We start from the raw sequence: 15,869 nt of genomic DNA, 5'->3' as shown, positions 1-15,869 counted from the left end.
AGGCACCCCTCATATTTTAATCTTAATTAGCCAGATCACATTTCTGGCTAATTAAGTACCAAATGTCAAAGCTGATGAAATTCTTGAAATTTGAGATAAAATTGAATATAAAGTAATTTTTTTAAGTTTATTTATTTATTTTGAGAGAGAGAGAGCGAGAGAGCGTGTTGTGCACAAGCAGAGAAAAGGCAGAGCAGGTGAAGAGAGAATTCCAAGTAGGGTTTCACTCACGGCACGGAGCCCAACTCTGGACTCATGAACCGTGAGATTATGACCTGAGCCAGGATTAAGAGTTGGACGCTTTACTGACTGAGCCACCCACGCCCCTAAAGTAACTTGTTTTTAAGTAAAAACGGTCTACTTTTAAGTCTAAGGCATAATCAAATGTAATTTTCTAAATGCAGTAAAGGTAACAAAAGATGAAAAAGCCAGTCCTAGGAACTGAAGCTCAGTTTTTCTTGCCATTTCTGAAATCAAAATCAAATGTGAATGTGTTGTTACTTAAATGATTTTTCTAGATTTGATAACCATGTGGGGGAGGGGGTGGAGGGGGAAGCGCTGTTGCCCTGAAGTGTAACTGCAGGAAAAAAAATTTCTAGAGTTAATCAAAGGACCAAGAAATAAATTTCAGGACAAATCCGTGGTTAGTTTGCCTCTCATTTCACTGCTGAGCTGTGAAAATTCTAACTTTAATGGGGGAATGAGAAAGGTGGGAGAAGATGTAGGAAATTAGAGGTAAAAACCGATGTCAGTCCCCAACAAAGTACCAGAAGCCGTCATGATCTTGACTATCTTCCCCTAAGACCTTGTCCCTTAATCCACTAACTAAATCTTAGTGGGATTGGTTGTCTTCAAATGTAAATATGGTCCAAATAAAAACCAGGTCATCTTAACCTAATGTAGAAGATCTTGCAAAGTCCATTCCATTTCTCTACGGTTTGTTACCTCCATAGCTGCAGATGCACCTTCACTCAGTAGACATGCTCAGTAGCTAAGGGGCCTTGGTTTTGGACCTTTGTGGGTATGTGATTTCTTCAACCAGAGAACAGCCCCTCATTTATGTGTCCTGCTGGTGTCAATTGAGTCATTTTTCCTGATATGTACCCCTGTTCCTTACTTATAAATTGGGGGTGCATCTGAGCTCTCAACACTGCCAGCACAGGTCTTTGAGGGCACAAAGTCATTTCCATTCCATTTGTTGAACATGCCTAATATGCCCTTTTACAAATTTGAAGCTGATTTGCTCACCTCATCATACTAAGTGCCTAACTCTGACTTGCATATTACTCAGTAAATGCTGAGTGAATTTTTAGAAAGGAAACTACGTAAACACTAGGGGCAAGTTTGCATTGACTTGGTATGTGTCCTATGTTCTTCAAGACAACTGCCCTGATCTCTTCCAAAAAGACTGTATCCAGAGAAAAAGTGTGAGTATGTGTGGTGAGAGGAAAAAGTGTGACATTGCTTAAAAAGTTAACTTGGACAAATACAGTATGGGGTGACCTGATTGAATAGGAACAAACACTAAAACAAACCTAATTATTATAAAAACCTGGAGAAGTGGAGAAGCATTTTAAAAGTAAACCTGTAAAACCTTCCTCAGATTCTGAATAGTCTGGAGTCAAGTTAGTGACTGTTTTCTCTCCAGGGTTATTTTGGTAATAAATGAAATTCCTTGCAGATGACTGGTTTCCAGGCCAAGTCATTAATGGTAGTATGTTTTTTTTCTCGGGCTTCACAAATTTCCAGAAATATTTGAGTACACCTTTAGAGAGGCCAAGAAACTTACACACTTAAATATCATTGCCTAATTGTGATATTCTAATTTATCTTGGTTTCAGAATTCAGGGCAATCTACTTAGATGGCTGGAACACCATTTCTTAGAAGATTTTAATTTCAAACAAACAGAATGTAAATTGTTTTCAAGTCTTTTAAAATGATTAGTTTTCTGAAATGACTAGTCATTTATAATTAATTTCTATGTATAATTGTGTTAGTTTGTTAGGGCTGCCATAACAAAGTGCCACAAACTGGGTGGGTTAGACAAATTTATTGTCTCCCATCCTGGAGGCCAGAAGTATGAGATTTAGGTGTTGGCAAAATCGGTCCCTTCGGATTGCTGTTAGGGGAGGATCTGCCCAGGCCGCTCTCCTTGATTTGTAGGTGGCTGTTCCTCTATGGGTATCTGTTTCTGTGTCCTAACTTTCCTTTTTTTTATAAGGATACCAGTCACGCTGAATTAAGACCCACACCGATGACCTAATTTTAACAAACTGTAACTTCAAGGACCCTATTTCCAAATAGGGTCACATTCTGAAGTACCGGGGATTAGGACTACTACCTAGGAGTTTTGAGGCACACAGTTCAACCCATGTCAGTAATGATGACTGGAAATTATGATGAAGAACTAATAAAGTAGTGAAGGTTGGTGTGGAACACATGCCCAGAGAGCTTCTTTGCTTACTTTTTAGCAGTGTAATAAAAATACCAACACACAGGGCACCTGGGTGGCTCAGTTGGTTAAGCATAGGCCTTCGGCTCGGTTCATGATCTCACGGTTCATGGGTTCGAGACCCGTGTTGGGCTCTGTGCTGACAGCTCAGAGCCTGGAGCCTGCTTCTGATTCTGTGTCTACGTCTTTCTCTGCCTCCACCCTGCTCATACTCTATCTTAGGTTTCTCACAAATGAATAAAATGTTTAAAAAATATATCAGCACCTAAATAACTATGCCAACAGCTATTTCATGGTTGTCTGTCTCCCTCATTCCTAAGCCAAGAGAGTATGTGTGATCTTGATTTCAAAACTGGAGTGACTATATATGCTGTTAACCTCATATCTGCTTGTCAACTGGAAAAGTAGTTGATGGAATGGTTATGATTTGTCTTTCCTTATGAATCTTGCTGACAAGATGAAACTTTTTTTGGAGAAATAGTTTTTAACCTCAGGAATATATGGAATATATGAAGAGGTGAGGGACCACTGTAGAAAGAAAAAAAGAATCCACCTGATTATGGAAGCAAATAGATGGCCATTGTTCTACAATCACCTCTATGATCTAGACAAAAGTTGATTAAAACTCTGCTTCTAGGTTAATTGTCTTAAAGCACTTAGGTTCATTTCTTTTGCTCAAAAGCTTTCCAGGACAACCTCTAACTTGAAGTTTATACTCTGGCCTGATTTTAGACTTTCACAACGGGCCCTCCAACTACCACACTTATTCTATGCTTACACTTGCATATACATGTTTTGTTTTGTTTTTAAATAAAATTTTATACAGTTTCCAGTTTAGCAAATCTTTTCATATTATTCTATACATTTTTATCTTTTATGTATCTACCCACCTAAAACAACCGTATTTGTCTTAAAACTATATATTGTGTCATAGTGATATACCGTAACTATTTAACCAGTCTCCATTTGAGGGCCATTTAAATTGGTCCCATCTTTCTAATATAATGAGTAAAAGTACAAGCAGTATATTTGTATATACATTATTTTGCATATGTATAACTATATTCTTAAGGTAAATGTCTAGAAGAGGTGCTGAGTCAAGAATCTTCTGATAGCTATTATTAACATACCTTCTTACAGCACTTTGTCTTGCAGTGGATGAGAGTGCTTAGCTTCCCCCAAATCCTCACCCATATGCTTACCCAACTTTTTGATCTTTCCCAATTTCTGAGAAGAAAATTTTCTTTAAAATTGTATTTCTGTTTATTCATTTGAATATCTTTTCCCGTGTTTAAAAGCCCTTTGTACTTTTGAGAACAGTGCTCATATGCTTTGCTCAGTTTTCTTTTGTACTGATTTTGCTAATTTGGAGAAGCTCTTAAATATTAATAAAAATTAGTCCTTTGTGGTGTGAAATGAACTTTTTTTTTTTTTTTTTGGCTAGGCTACCCTTTCTCTTTCACTCTGATTATGGTTTTAACCCTTTCCTGATGGTGTAATCCAAACCCTTCCCAAACCATCCTCCTGGTGCAATCTGCCTTCTCCCTTGAAATTGTACCCTCAGAGGAAGCTGAAGGTCCCGTGTCTTTCCATGTTCGCATGGAAACTTAAGCAGATGTCAGACCTTTCAAAGATGGGACATCTTTACCCAGATGTTCAACACACAGATTCAGTAAGCTTGGTTGATGATCAAATTGCAGGAGCTCTGTGTTCACATCAAGCCATTGCTTCATGTACTCCCATCACAGTGTGTTTTTTCTTAATTTATCTTTGGTTTCTAGTTGCTGGTGTTTTGGCTCACAGCATTTTAATGGAATCAGCACAAACTAAAGTAATGAAGAAAATGAGTTCTCTTGCACTTGAAAAGAAGAGATGTGTATGTCACGTGTTAGGTCAGTTATCACACACTCTCCCAAATTGAATGTTGGCTACCCTCACTGTGCTCTTTTAATGTTGCTAAGTAGGACTCTTTCCCTCTCACATAGTCCCAGAACTGTCGACAGCGAGAACCTTCGTAGGGAACAGTAGAATGAATGACCTTGCAATTCTAAGGAGAGTGGGATATAGAAGATACCAATGACTGGTTTGCAACCTGTTGGAAAATCACAGTCCTTTGACATTCAGCCTCCAGTAGTATTTTGATCTACCAACAAGAATGGGACTTATTATGTGTTCACAGGAACAACAGCACAAAGTAAAATTAAACAATCACATGAATTATCATCTCTGCTCTGCCAACTAAAAAATACTTTGTTCTACACCCAGGACAGAGTAAAGATACATTGTATAATAGCCAACAGGGCTTTTATGAGCATGTTTATAAGTTTGATTTAAACCTTTTTGTAATATGGGCAACAAATTTGTGGTATAGTTAAGAAAATTGACATGGCAGTTTAAGTTTTGTAAAAAGACAAAAAACCTAAAATACCCATGGGCTACATTATCTAGTTCAATATCATTTCAGGAAAAAAATAAAGATCCAGAAAGGTTTTGATCTCCCCAGGCCACATAATTAGGAACAAACTCCAGGTCACCTGACTCCCGATCTAGTATTTTTCTAAGAACCTCCAGTTCTTGGCAGTCTGGGCCCCTTGAGAACCATTTGAAAGAAAGAAAATGGGAATTTGCAATGTGTGGCTGTCTCATGTCTCACCGCTCCCACCAACACCAGCCAGGCAGGCCAGTGGAAAAGAGCAGACTCTGGCCTAACCAGTGCTTTCTGTGCATAAACGTGGTCACTGATGCCCAGGGCACGCTGAGCATTGACAGCTACACTCTTCTCCCAGATGGAGTGATGGTCCCATGGGGTTTTGACTGGAGTGCATGTTGTTTGGTACCACGCCCATGTATGCTTGTTACGTTGCTGATTACAAAATTTAAGTAAATTGTACATAGCAGCTATCCTAGATGTGGCAAAGACAACATATGTAAGGAAATGATTCTGCTTCAAAATATGTTGGTTTCATTTGACTATAAAAAACCTAGACTTTAATTAGCATCAATATGGATGTAGCTTATGGGAAAAAGAAAACATAATTCTTAGCAGTAGACCCATATTCTAAGAAAAATTCTTAACTACATGATTTGGTGACAAAGTATATTGGTACATTTTAAGCATTTAAAAATTTTTAAGGGATATATCACTTTTAATGGTTTTCCACTTAAAACTTTTTTTATTGGCACTCCTAATTGTGTCTGGGGAGAGGGATTTTACTGTAAACCTGCTGCCAAATGCCTGTCAGGTCCTGTATTTTAACTTTTTGTGTCTTCCTTCCCAGATTTCACAGTATCAAGCATCACAAATGGTATCTTCAAAATTATTTTCCAAAGGAACTTATTAGCTATCCATATCAGATTTTAAATATAGTCTGTCTTATCACTGGGAAACATGAAATAGATTTCACTTAGTAATAACTCAGATGATAAAACAATTTCACATTTTTCATGTTCCACTAATCTTAGAGTTTCAAAAATTTCATTTTTAATCAGTAAATTTTGTTTCACTTCTTTTAAAATTTTTAATGTTTATTTTTAAGAGAGAGAGCAAGAGCAGGGGAGAGGGAGAAAGAGGGAGACAGAATTCAGAGCAGGCTCAAGGCTCTGAGCTGTCAGCACAGAACCAAACGTGGGGCTCAAACTCACAAACTGCAAGATCGTGACCTGGGCTGAAGTCAGATTCTTAACCCATTGAGCCACCCAGGTGCCCCTATTTCACTTCTTTAGAAGAAGTGTTTGGTGGATGATTTATAAGATGCAAACCCAGTTTTTTTCCTATTGAATTTTGTGAAATAGTTAATCACACTGACTTTTTTTTTTTTTTTAATTAAAAAAAAAATTTTTTTTTCAACGTTTTTTATTTATTTTTGGGACAGAGAGAGACAGAGCATGAACGGGGGAGGGGCAGAGAGAGAGGGAGACACAGAATCGGAAACAGGCTCCAGGCTCCGAGCCATCAGCCCAGAGCCTGACGCGGGGCTCGAACTCACGGACCGCGAGATCGTGACCTGGCTGAAGTCGGACGCTTAACCGACTGCGCCACCCAGGCGCCCCCACACTGACTTATTAATTTAACTCAAAAATTTATCATCTATACATTTCTGTGTGAATTCAGTTAGCAGTTCTGGTACATGATTAACCTGTCCATAATATGAAACTACTAAAAATAATGTTTTCGAATATGTTAATTAACTAGAATTTAAAATAAAAATTTAAACAATAAATTAAAACATATATTTAGAGAGAAAATAAAAAATTGTTTAGAAAATCGACATAAGAAAGTATTTCAAAATATCACATTGTGTAACCATAAAACGAACATATTTCTTAATACAACAGTATAGGAGTATGTAAAGTAAAAGTTCCCTCTTTTAAACATCCCCATCTACTAAAATATTAACTGTGGTTATGTCTGCTGGGGCGATTATAGGTGATTAATGATCTTTCTGTGCTGTTACTTTTTTCCCTAAATGAACATTACTTTTGTTAACAGAAAAATAATTCTACTAAAGAAATTTTGTGTACAGTGAATATGGCATTCTGAGTTAGAATTCCCCATTACTAATGACAATTCTACATATAGATCCATAGGAAAAGCAGTGATTTAAACAACAGCCACTTAAAAAAAAAACAGTATAACCACTAATGCTTTTCATGGAAAGGGGAGATTTCAAATACAGCCTTCTGCTTTGAAGTTGGAAAAGAATATCTGATGCCCTCTTGTGGCCAAATAATTTTAATAAGGTAATTTATTCCTTTTCATTTAAATCAGTCTGCATCAAGAGAATAACACCAAAACATCGATGCTATTGCTTTCTAAACGACAAAAGTGCTCACATATTTTTCTTTACAGTTTAGCCTATCTTCCCAACATGTGTCCTGGATTTATCCTGCCAGGGTTTGAAGCTCTTGTTAATTTAGGTCACCTAGGCAACTTGAATACTTGAGACACAGTGTCCTCAAATGTAAGATGAGAATAGAACATACATAGGTTTAACTTAGAATGGAAGGAAGGGACTTACTGGCAGTACCTGTCACACAATATGGTGATTATCTTCCCACATCAGTAGACACAGATCATTCTTTTATTGGCCTCATGTTCTTACATAGTATGAATGAATTATAGTTTTTTATTATGGCAAATGATGCTGCATCAATTATACATTTTTATACATTTGCAAAAGTATTTCCATAGGTTATCTTCCAGGTATATAGAATTTGAATTACTGGATAAAAGAATATACGCATTAAAAAAAAAAAAAAACATTGACATTGTCAAATTGTCTTCCACAAAGAATCAAACAACAATCTTTTCAATATTTGTCAATTTGTTAGGTGAAAAATGGTATTTCATAGCTTCTTCTGTTTTCCTTGCCATTAGTGTTCCATTAGCACACCTTTTGTTTTTAGTTTTTACATCTCTTTATATGTATTTAGCTCTGCTAAATAACTATATATACAAGCTTTTGATAGAATACTAATCCATTTTCTTTTAAACATGTGCAAATTTTCTTTGGAGTTTCTCTTTTAACTTTATGATGTCTTTTGATATGCAGTTTACTTTTTAATTCCAAACCACTAACATTCCTGTTAAAATTGGGAAAAATTTCCCAAGCTGAAGTTAGTAAATATCTCCCTTCATATTTCCTCTCAGTACTTTTACAGTTTCATAATTAGCATTTTATCTTTAATCTATTTGGAATGTATTTTTATGGCTTAGAGTTAGAATTTAACTTAAAAAAAAATGCATCCAGGGTGCCTGGCTAGTTCAGTTGGAGGAGCATATGATTCTTGATCTTGGGGTCATGGGTTTGAGCCCCCAAATGTAGAGATTATTTTTAAAAATTAAAAAAATGAAAAAAAAAATACATAGTCAAAATAGTTCACTATTAATTTATTAGTGGATCATTTTCAATTTGAAAAGTCACTTTCACCATACATTAAATTTCTGTTTCTGGTTGTGCACTTGTAATTCTGTTTCATTGTTCACTGTTCATCTGTTCAGGTCTATGTTAACTTTTGAGTATATATTGACAAATCATGTAAAAGGAATAATACTCCCTATCCATTGTTCTTTAAAAAAAAAAAAATATTGGTTATTTTGGAAAATTATTCTTCCATGTAAACATAAAATCAGTTTTGTTTTCCATTAAAATTTTATCAGAATTTTAATTATGATTTATATTTTTACATGTTAACTTAAAAAGTGGAGTTTCTATAATGTTGACTCAATTTAGAAATATGGCATATTTTTCTAGTCAGTTTTTTCTTTTTGTAAATTTTTATAAATTTTTCTCTTCTATTTGACTCCTTTCTGTTTTTAGTTTATTTCCAGGTATTTAGTAGTCTTTCTAATAGGGGTTCTCTTCCACAAAGCATATTTAAAGTTTTTCTTATGAAATTAATATTATTTACATATAGTTGGGAACAGTGAAGGAAAAGTATATGATACTACCACTCTATTACAAGCATTTATTATTTTGGAATATTTCCTTCTAGACACAGTATGATCAACAAAATTTTTACCCACATTGCAATCCTTTTATTCAGAAGCGTAACAGACTGCCCATGAAACATACATGCAGTTTGGTTATCAGTGATAGAGTATTTGTATTTGCTAAAAATAAATCCACCAAACTTGGCTTAAATTAAGTGCTCATGAAAAATATTTTTTCTCTCTACCCCTCTAGTTACAAAGTAATAATGCTCAGTATAAAAGTCTAAAGACTGAAGTGTACAATCTAGAAAAATAAAGTTCTCTGTATCTGACCCCTTCCCCTGCCTCTGAGAACACTGGCTACTGTTAATTTGGTACTTATTTTTCCAGGCAATTTTTGGCACCATCATTGAAATAATATTTTTCATCCCCCACTTGTGGTATTTCCCCAATCTGCAACATTTTATGCCATGTCATTTCAATTTTTTTTTTTTTTTTTTTTTTGGTAGCTACATGGACTTTTCCATAGTATTTTCTTGAATAGATGTTCAGATTTTATTTAACTGTTCACCTGTTGTTGGCTACTTGGGTTTTGCAATGAACGTTTCTACATAGATAATGGCTGGACCCTTTGAGTATTTCTAAAGACAAATTCCCAGAATTCGTTTCTTAGCCAAAAGATCTGCACATTTATATTTTTAACTACCCTTCAAAAATGGTGTTTTAAAGCCAAGTTATGGATGTCTACATAATACTTGGTATTTTTCAAGTCCTATGAAATTTAAGCAAGGGTCTAATTATGTATAAGAGGAGTCGCTTCTGTAGCAAGTTATTCCTTTTTTGAGGGTACAAACAATACAAGTTTAACACTTTTATTTGTGCTGATCATGTGCTTTAAAGAATAAACATCAAACCAACCTAATTGCAGTGGTGTATATGCTACAAGTATTAATGGTGAATTTGCGTCTGACAAGGGTTAGATGGGTTTCCATTTCATTCCTTAGGTTATCCTTCGAATTATGTAAAAGAACAAAGGAAACTACAAAGTGCTTAATGCGATAAACTGGGAGACAAAGGGATGCTTTCTGTGGTGGATAAAGTGTGCACATTTTAAACAGAAATTACATGAGCCTTCTCTGGAACTAGTGCTTGCACAACTCCCAGTATAAGCCTATGCTCCATCTGTAACGTATGGATGTTGTTTCCCTTCGAACCTCACAGTATTACTGCCTCACAACTGGAAAACAAACTCCAGAGAATATGAGAACATTGAACACCATGTTAAACCATCAGATATACTTGATAACTAACAAATTAAAGCCTATGATGAACTTGTGCCTTTCTAATACCGCTAATTCTCTGTGTGTGATCTTTCCCCGGGACCAATCATTGATACACTTAGCTTTGTCATCTCAATCCTGTCAAGTGGGCTGTATCTCCTCCTATTGCAATCTGATTTACAGTTCAAGCAAATAAAAGGTCTATCAAGTTAGTGGTTTGTAAAAAGGAACTCTGTCAAGGTTTTATTAATCAACAGATAATTTAAATGTCTTCTCATTTGCTTAATCTAATCTTTACATCTGTCCCTTTTTTCACATGTTGGCTTGATACCGAAACTTCTCACAGAGTTATAATGAACTGAACCAAGGCACCATGAACCACACGGGCTTTGCAAAACCCAGACTGGTTAAAGTCAGGGCTTCATTTCTTAGCTGTTATCTTGGGCATTTTTTAACTTCTCTGAGAGTCCTTATCTAAATTGGTAATAATGGTACCTACCTCATGGGGTTATTATGAGGATTAAATAAACTACTGGCACATAGATCCCTAAAATTTTTTTTGAACTTACTGTTATCTGTAAAATGGATAGAATGTCTTCTCTGGCAAGGTCAGTGTACATGGTAGTGTTTAAGTTTTGCTTCTTTCCACTCAGCAAATAAGAAATCACTTTGACAGTGATAGTTGAGAAGTCAACATAAATGCTTTGACATAAATATCACATTAAAAAACCAGAAATAAGTACTTTAGTACTGATGTAATAGAACTTACCAAAAAGATGTGTTTGTCACAAACCACTGTTTGAAACAGCCCAAAAAAGGCTTTCAAACTGAAATTATGCAGCCATATTGTCTTCATTAGAACAGTCCAAATTGTCTGAGACACAGAGATGTTACGACTCCTAGAGTCCTAAAAACCATTCAAAAAGTTTGACAAATTTTTGTACCCTGTGCTTACTAGACTGAATTTAAGACCCAACTGCTTAGAGAAAGATGGCTTATTTCATTAGGAATGGATTGGAAAAGCTATATTGATGAGTTTTCTTTTGCTTTAAATAACTTTTCAAATAAGGTGGGAGGTTGGATAGTCAATCAAAGGGCAAAGTCTTCTACAGGTAATATATCATATTAGGAATATGTAAAACTAGCATTTTCCCCAAGGCACTCAGCCATTTAGCTGTCAGCACTGAGTAAGAAATTTAGGTTTTACAGTAATCCACGGTGGAAAGCTCTGGTTACTAGATGTGTCCCAAAAATACCTTTCTTGTATGGCTATTTATTGCTTCTGATTTTCCCAATAAGCTCATAACTACAACATGAGCAAACTAAAAGAACAAATGCTCTCTGCTAATTCCATGATAAAAATACTTGAAACCCGCCATCTTTATAATTGCACACTATCTGTAGTTATTACACAAAACTTCCTAGGACCCAGAATGGAACAGTTAAAGACATTTTCAAACTTAAATAAAACTAATGTTCATGTGATGCCAGTTACTCTTAGAAAAATACGCTCATCTCTGAATAGGCATTCATTATATATTTTAGGAAAAAAATGTTCATGGCTTACAAATACATTAAAAGGTGTATATAAGTTAATACTAAAACTAGATGTCTCTAAGGCTTAAAAACAAGTTTCTTGTTGACATTGTGTAATTTAAATTCCACATACTTTCAAATCTTTGGGATATGTATCCTTAGAATTTGGGTACTTTTCTGGCATTCTATACTTAAATAGAATTTATCAGAAAAAAATGACAACAGGAATATGTGGAGTAGCCAAGGTCTTCTAATGATTTATTAGCAAGTTCTGATTTTTCTAAGTCAAATAATTTATGACTAGACATTTAAAGATGTGGGTTAACAGGAAAAAAAGTATCTTTTAAAAAAAATTTAATTTTTGGAAAAAAATCCAAATTCTTATATGTCTTTCTCTCTTTTTGTAGTTCAAGTACGCTTACAAGACTGATGGCATCACAGTGGTATAAATATGAAGGGACTACTGAAGAATCTGAAGTACTGTACTATTTGGCTTTAATTCAGACATCTATTAAAGACTTTCATGTGTTGAAAAAAAGCACAAGGAACAGAGATGTGAGAACATTTCTGCTTTATGCAGTGGCATTAGGCATATAAGTCAGATACCATGTCAAAATTAATACAGGCTTTGATTCTTGATTAGGAAAATCCTATGTATCACAACTTTGATGGTTTAAAGAGGTTTTATTGTATATATATTTTCCACTAGTACTACTAATAAACTTTAGACTTTTATATGCACATTTTGATACTGTTGCCTTGGGGAAAATTATGGTTAATAAAAAGTTGATTTTTTTAAGAAAACTTTAAATTTTGTTTTTTCTTTGCTAAATACTTAAACACATTAAAGTGAAATATGCCCTTTGCTACTTCTGCCTTTTTTATGCATAGAAAAGAAGCACACATCATCATGCCTCAAACTACTTTTTATTTGCAACTACATGATTTCACGCAATTCTTCTAAACAATGACATAAAATAGATTTCCTTGTGTATAAATAACTTACATATTCTCCATAAATGCTCAAAGGTGCTAGAACAGATCGTCTGCTGCTACAGTGTTCTCATATCCAACAGAGTTGATGCACAATATATAAATACTCAAGTCCAATATTAAAAACTCAGGCACTTGACTAACTTTAATAAAGTTTCTCAAACTATATCAATATATCTAAAGTGCATATATATTTTTTTAAGAAAGATTATTATCAATAACTTTTCTATAAAAATAAGTTTGACGGTTTGGCCCATCTAACTTTACTACTATATGAATATGAACTTTTAATATGTGGTCAAGCTTATTCTACCTTCTCTCAACACTGACACCAACAGAATCAAAAGCAGCTAGTGAGGTGCTAACATGTGAGGATTAATCCAGTGATTCCGGTCACAATGCATTCCAGGAGGAGGTACCCATGTTACTGGAATTGGGCGATACGGTTTATTCTTTCTTCCCTGATTTGGATAACCAAATGGAATAGGAGGAGGGTAGTGATTCTGATGGCCATTCCCTCGGTACATTCCTGGCTTTTTTCTGGGCAAAGGGTGCCACATTGGAAGAGGTGGGAATATCAATTCTGAAATCTGCATGAAAGAGAAAGCAGTAAGTTAATTCAGAGGAAAAATCAGTCACATTATGTAATAAACTTAGGTGAACTTCCAGATTACTCACTAAAGAAAAACAAAACCACTCACCCATACCCTACCCTTAAGTGTAGGTCTAAATAACATTCCTATGGTCAGATCTAAATATGTTAGAAATTTCATATATTGTAGGTGATTGATTAGTTTTTTCTTTCTTTTTTAATTTTTTTTTTAATGTTTATTATTTTTGAGAGAGAGAGAGACAGAGAGCAAGCAGGGAAGGGGTGGAGAGAGAGAGGGAGACACAGAATCAGAAGCAGGCTCCAGGCTCTGAGCTGTCAGCACAGAGCCCGATGCAGGGCTTGTACTCACTAACTGTGAGATCATGACCTGAGCTGAAGTTGGCCGCCCAACCGACTGAGCCACCCAGGTGCCCCTGATTAGTTTTCTTAATGAATGAAAATGAATAAAAAACACAGCACTCTAAAACAAGCAGGAAAGATCAAAACAGAATGAATGGAAGCCTGAAAGGACACATCATGTTTTAGACCAGTGGTTTCCACAGCTGGCTGTTTAATAAGAAGTCACCTAAAAAAGCTTTTAAACACAAAATATATTTATGCCCTAGTCCTGGTCTAACTGAACAATAACAATCTTTTAGGAATAGAGGCCAGGTACTCTGACCGCACTTCAGGTGATTCTGACGCAGCCAGTTTGTGTTTTGGAACTACAGTCTTAGATTATCCCCTAAGTCAAATGGGACATCAAGTCCACATTACTCAAAAAGTTATCAGCAATTTTGTACACCCCTGCTAAGAATGCTGTACCTTGTGACTATGTGTTTCTGAGTTTTCTTTTTAAAATGTTTATTCTTTTTGAGGGAGAAGAGAAGAGAGAAAGAAAGTGAGAGGCAGAGAAAGAGAGCACACGGGGAAGAGAGATTCCCCAGAAGGCTCTGCACTGATCAGATGAGGGGCTTGAATCCACAAATCATGGGATCATGACTGAGCCGAAATCAGGAGTGGGATGCTTAACCAACTGAGCCACCCAGGTGCCCCTGAATTCTCTGATTTCTAATCTGTTCCTCTTAGTACAGGTATTTTAAAACTTATAGTCTGTATACAATTACATTCATGTGATAGAAAATACAAAAGGTATAAAAGCATATACATGGAAAGTCCCTCTTTATCTGATTACTGGCTACCCAATTACCCTTTAGAGGCAACTTACACTATTTTTTTTTTGTGTATACCCTTAGAATTAATCCATGTATATAATAGTTAGGCATACATCTATACACACATTTTAAAAGACATTCATATCAATACATAACGTCCTTTTTCATTATTTTACAGCTAGATGTAATGCAATGACTATGCCATAACTAAATTAACTGGTGTCCTGCTGATAGAACATTTAGGCTGTTTTCAATGTTTTACTATTAAAAAACAATGCACAACAAATACAATAATGCTTCAATGAAAAACCTTAGTACAGTTAATTCCTTTTTTAATAAAAATTTTTTAACGTTTTTATTTATTTTTGAGAGAGAGAGACAGAGTACTAACAGGGGAGGGGCAGAGAGAGGGAGACAGAGTCAGAAAAGCAGGCTCCAGGCTCTGAACTGTTAGCATAGAGCCCGACACAGGGCTTGAACTTGTGAACCGCAAAATCATGACCTGAGCCAAAGTTGGATGCTTAACTGACTGAGTCACACAGGCACCCCAGTACAGTTAATTCTTGATTATATATAATAATGGGGAAATAAGGCAGAATTTAGAGTTCAAATAATTGGCCTATAAAACAAACAGAAAAATACAATGTTTTCATTTCTTTTTACACTGGGGTGCTGGTAAGGTTTTAAAACTGTCAGAAAGACGACAAAATTCTGGAGCTTACATTACCCTTTCTAGTTAATCCTAATACACCACAGGCAACCACTGTTCTGATTTCCATCACCAGAGTTTTCCGTCTGTGAACTTTAATAAAAATCAGCCAGCATGTATTCTTTGTGTATGGCAAAATTCTTTTGCTCAACCAAATGTTTTTGGGGTCCTTCCATATTGTGTCTAGTATTATTAGTTCTTCCTGTTTTATTGTTGACCATTATTCTATTTTGTGAATACCTCACAATTTTTCTTCCATTCACTTGTTAATGGACATTTGGGTTGTTTTCCATTTTACTATTATGAAAAAAGCTGCTATAAACATTGTAATACATGGCTTTGTAAATATTTTCATTTCTCTAAATACTTAAGAGTATAATTGTTGGGTAATAGGGTAGATGCATATTTAACAAGTTCCAGAGTTTCCAAAGTTGATGTACCACATTATACTCTCACCAACAGTTTATGACTAGCTACTTCACATCTTTGCCAACAGTTGGTGGCGTTAGACTTTAATTTCAGCCATTCTGGAAGCAGTGTTTCATTGTGGTTTTAATTTGCATTTCCCAGATGATTAATAAGGTTAAGCACCTTTTCATGTGTTTACTGGACATTTATATAACTTCTTTTGTACAGTGTTTACTCTCATCTTCTGTCCATTATTTTTAATTGGGTCATTTGTCTCTTATTATTGATTT

General features: G+C 35.3%; 2 protein-coding genes across 5 annotated transcripts in view; one reads left to right on the top strand and one right to left on the bottom strand.

The window, feature by feature from the left end:
- Positions 1-12,366, top strand: part of CXADR (CXADR Ig-like cell adhesion molecule) — a 56,508-nt gene extending 44,142 nt beyond the window's left edge. For both annotated transcript variants that reach the window (XR_006207274.1, XM_042955742.1), the window contains exon 8: positions 12,110-12,366. Coding sequence is in view for 1 of the 2 variants with exons in the window: in XM_042955742.1 (XP_042811676.1) it covers positions 12,110-12,151 (42 nt within the window). In the remaining variant the exon portion in view is untranslated. The remainder of the gene's footprint in view (positions 1-12,109) is intronic.
- A 246-nt stretch (positions 12,367-12,612) lies between these two features.
- BTG3 (BTG anti-proliferation factor 3) overlaps positions 12,613-15,869 on the bottom strand; it is a 41,944-nt gene continuing 38,687 nt past the window's right edge. For all 3 annotated transcript variants that reach the window (XM_042955750.1, XM_042955749.1, XM_042955748.1), the window contains exon 5: positions 12,613-13,285. In XM_042955750.1, the coding sequence (XP_042811684.1) occupies positions 13,046-13,285 (240 nt within the window). In that variant the 3' untranslated portion in view covers positions 12,613-13,045. The remainder of the gene's footprint in view (positions 13,286-15,869) is intronic.

The sequence above is a fragment of the Panthera leo genome, chromosome C2 (assembly GCF_018350215.1).
Source record: "Panthera leo isolate Ple1 chromosome C2, P.leo_Ple1_pat1.1, whole genome shotgun sequence".
Lineage (NCBI taxonomy): Eukaryota > Metazoa > Chordata > Mammalia > Carnivora > Felidae > Panthera > Panthera leo.
Note: the sequence above shows the minus strand (reverse complement) of the source record. Positions and strands in the feature narration are given on the sequence as shown.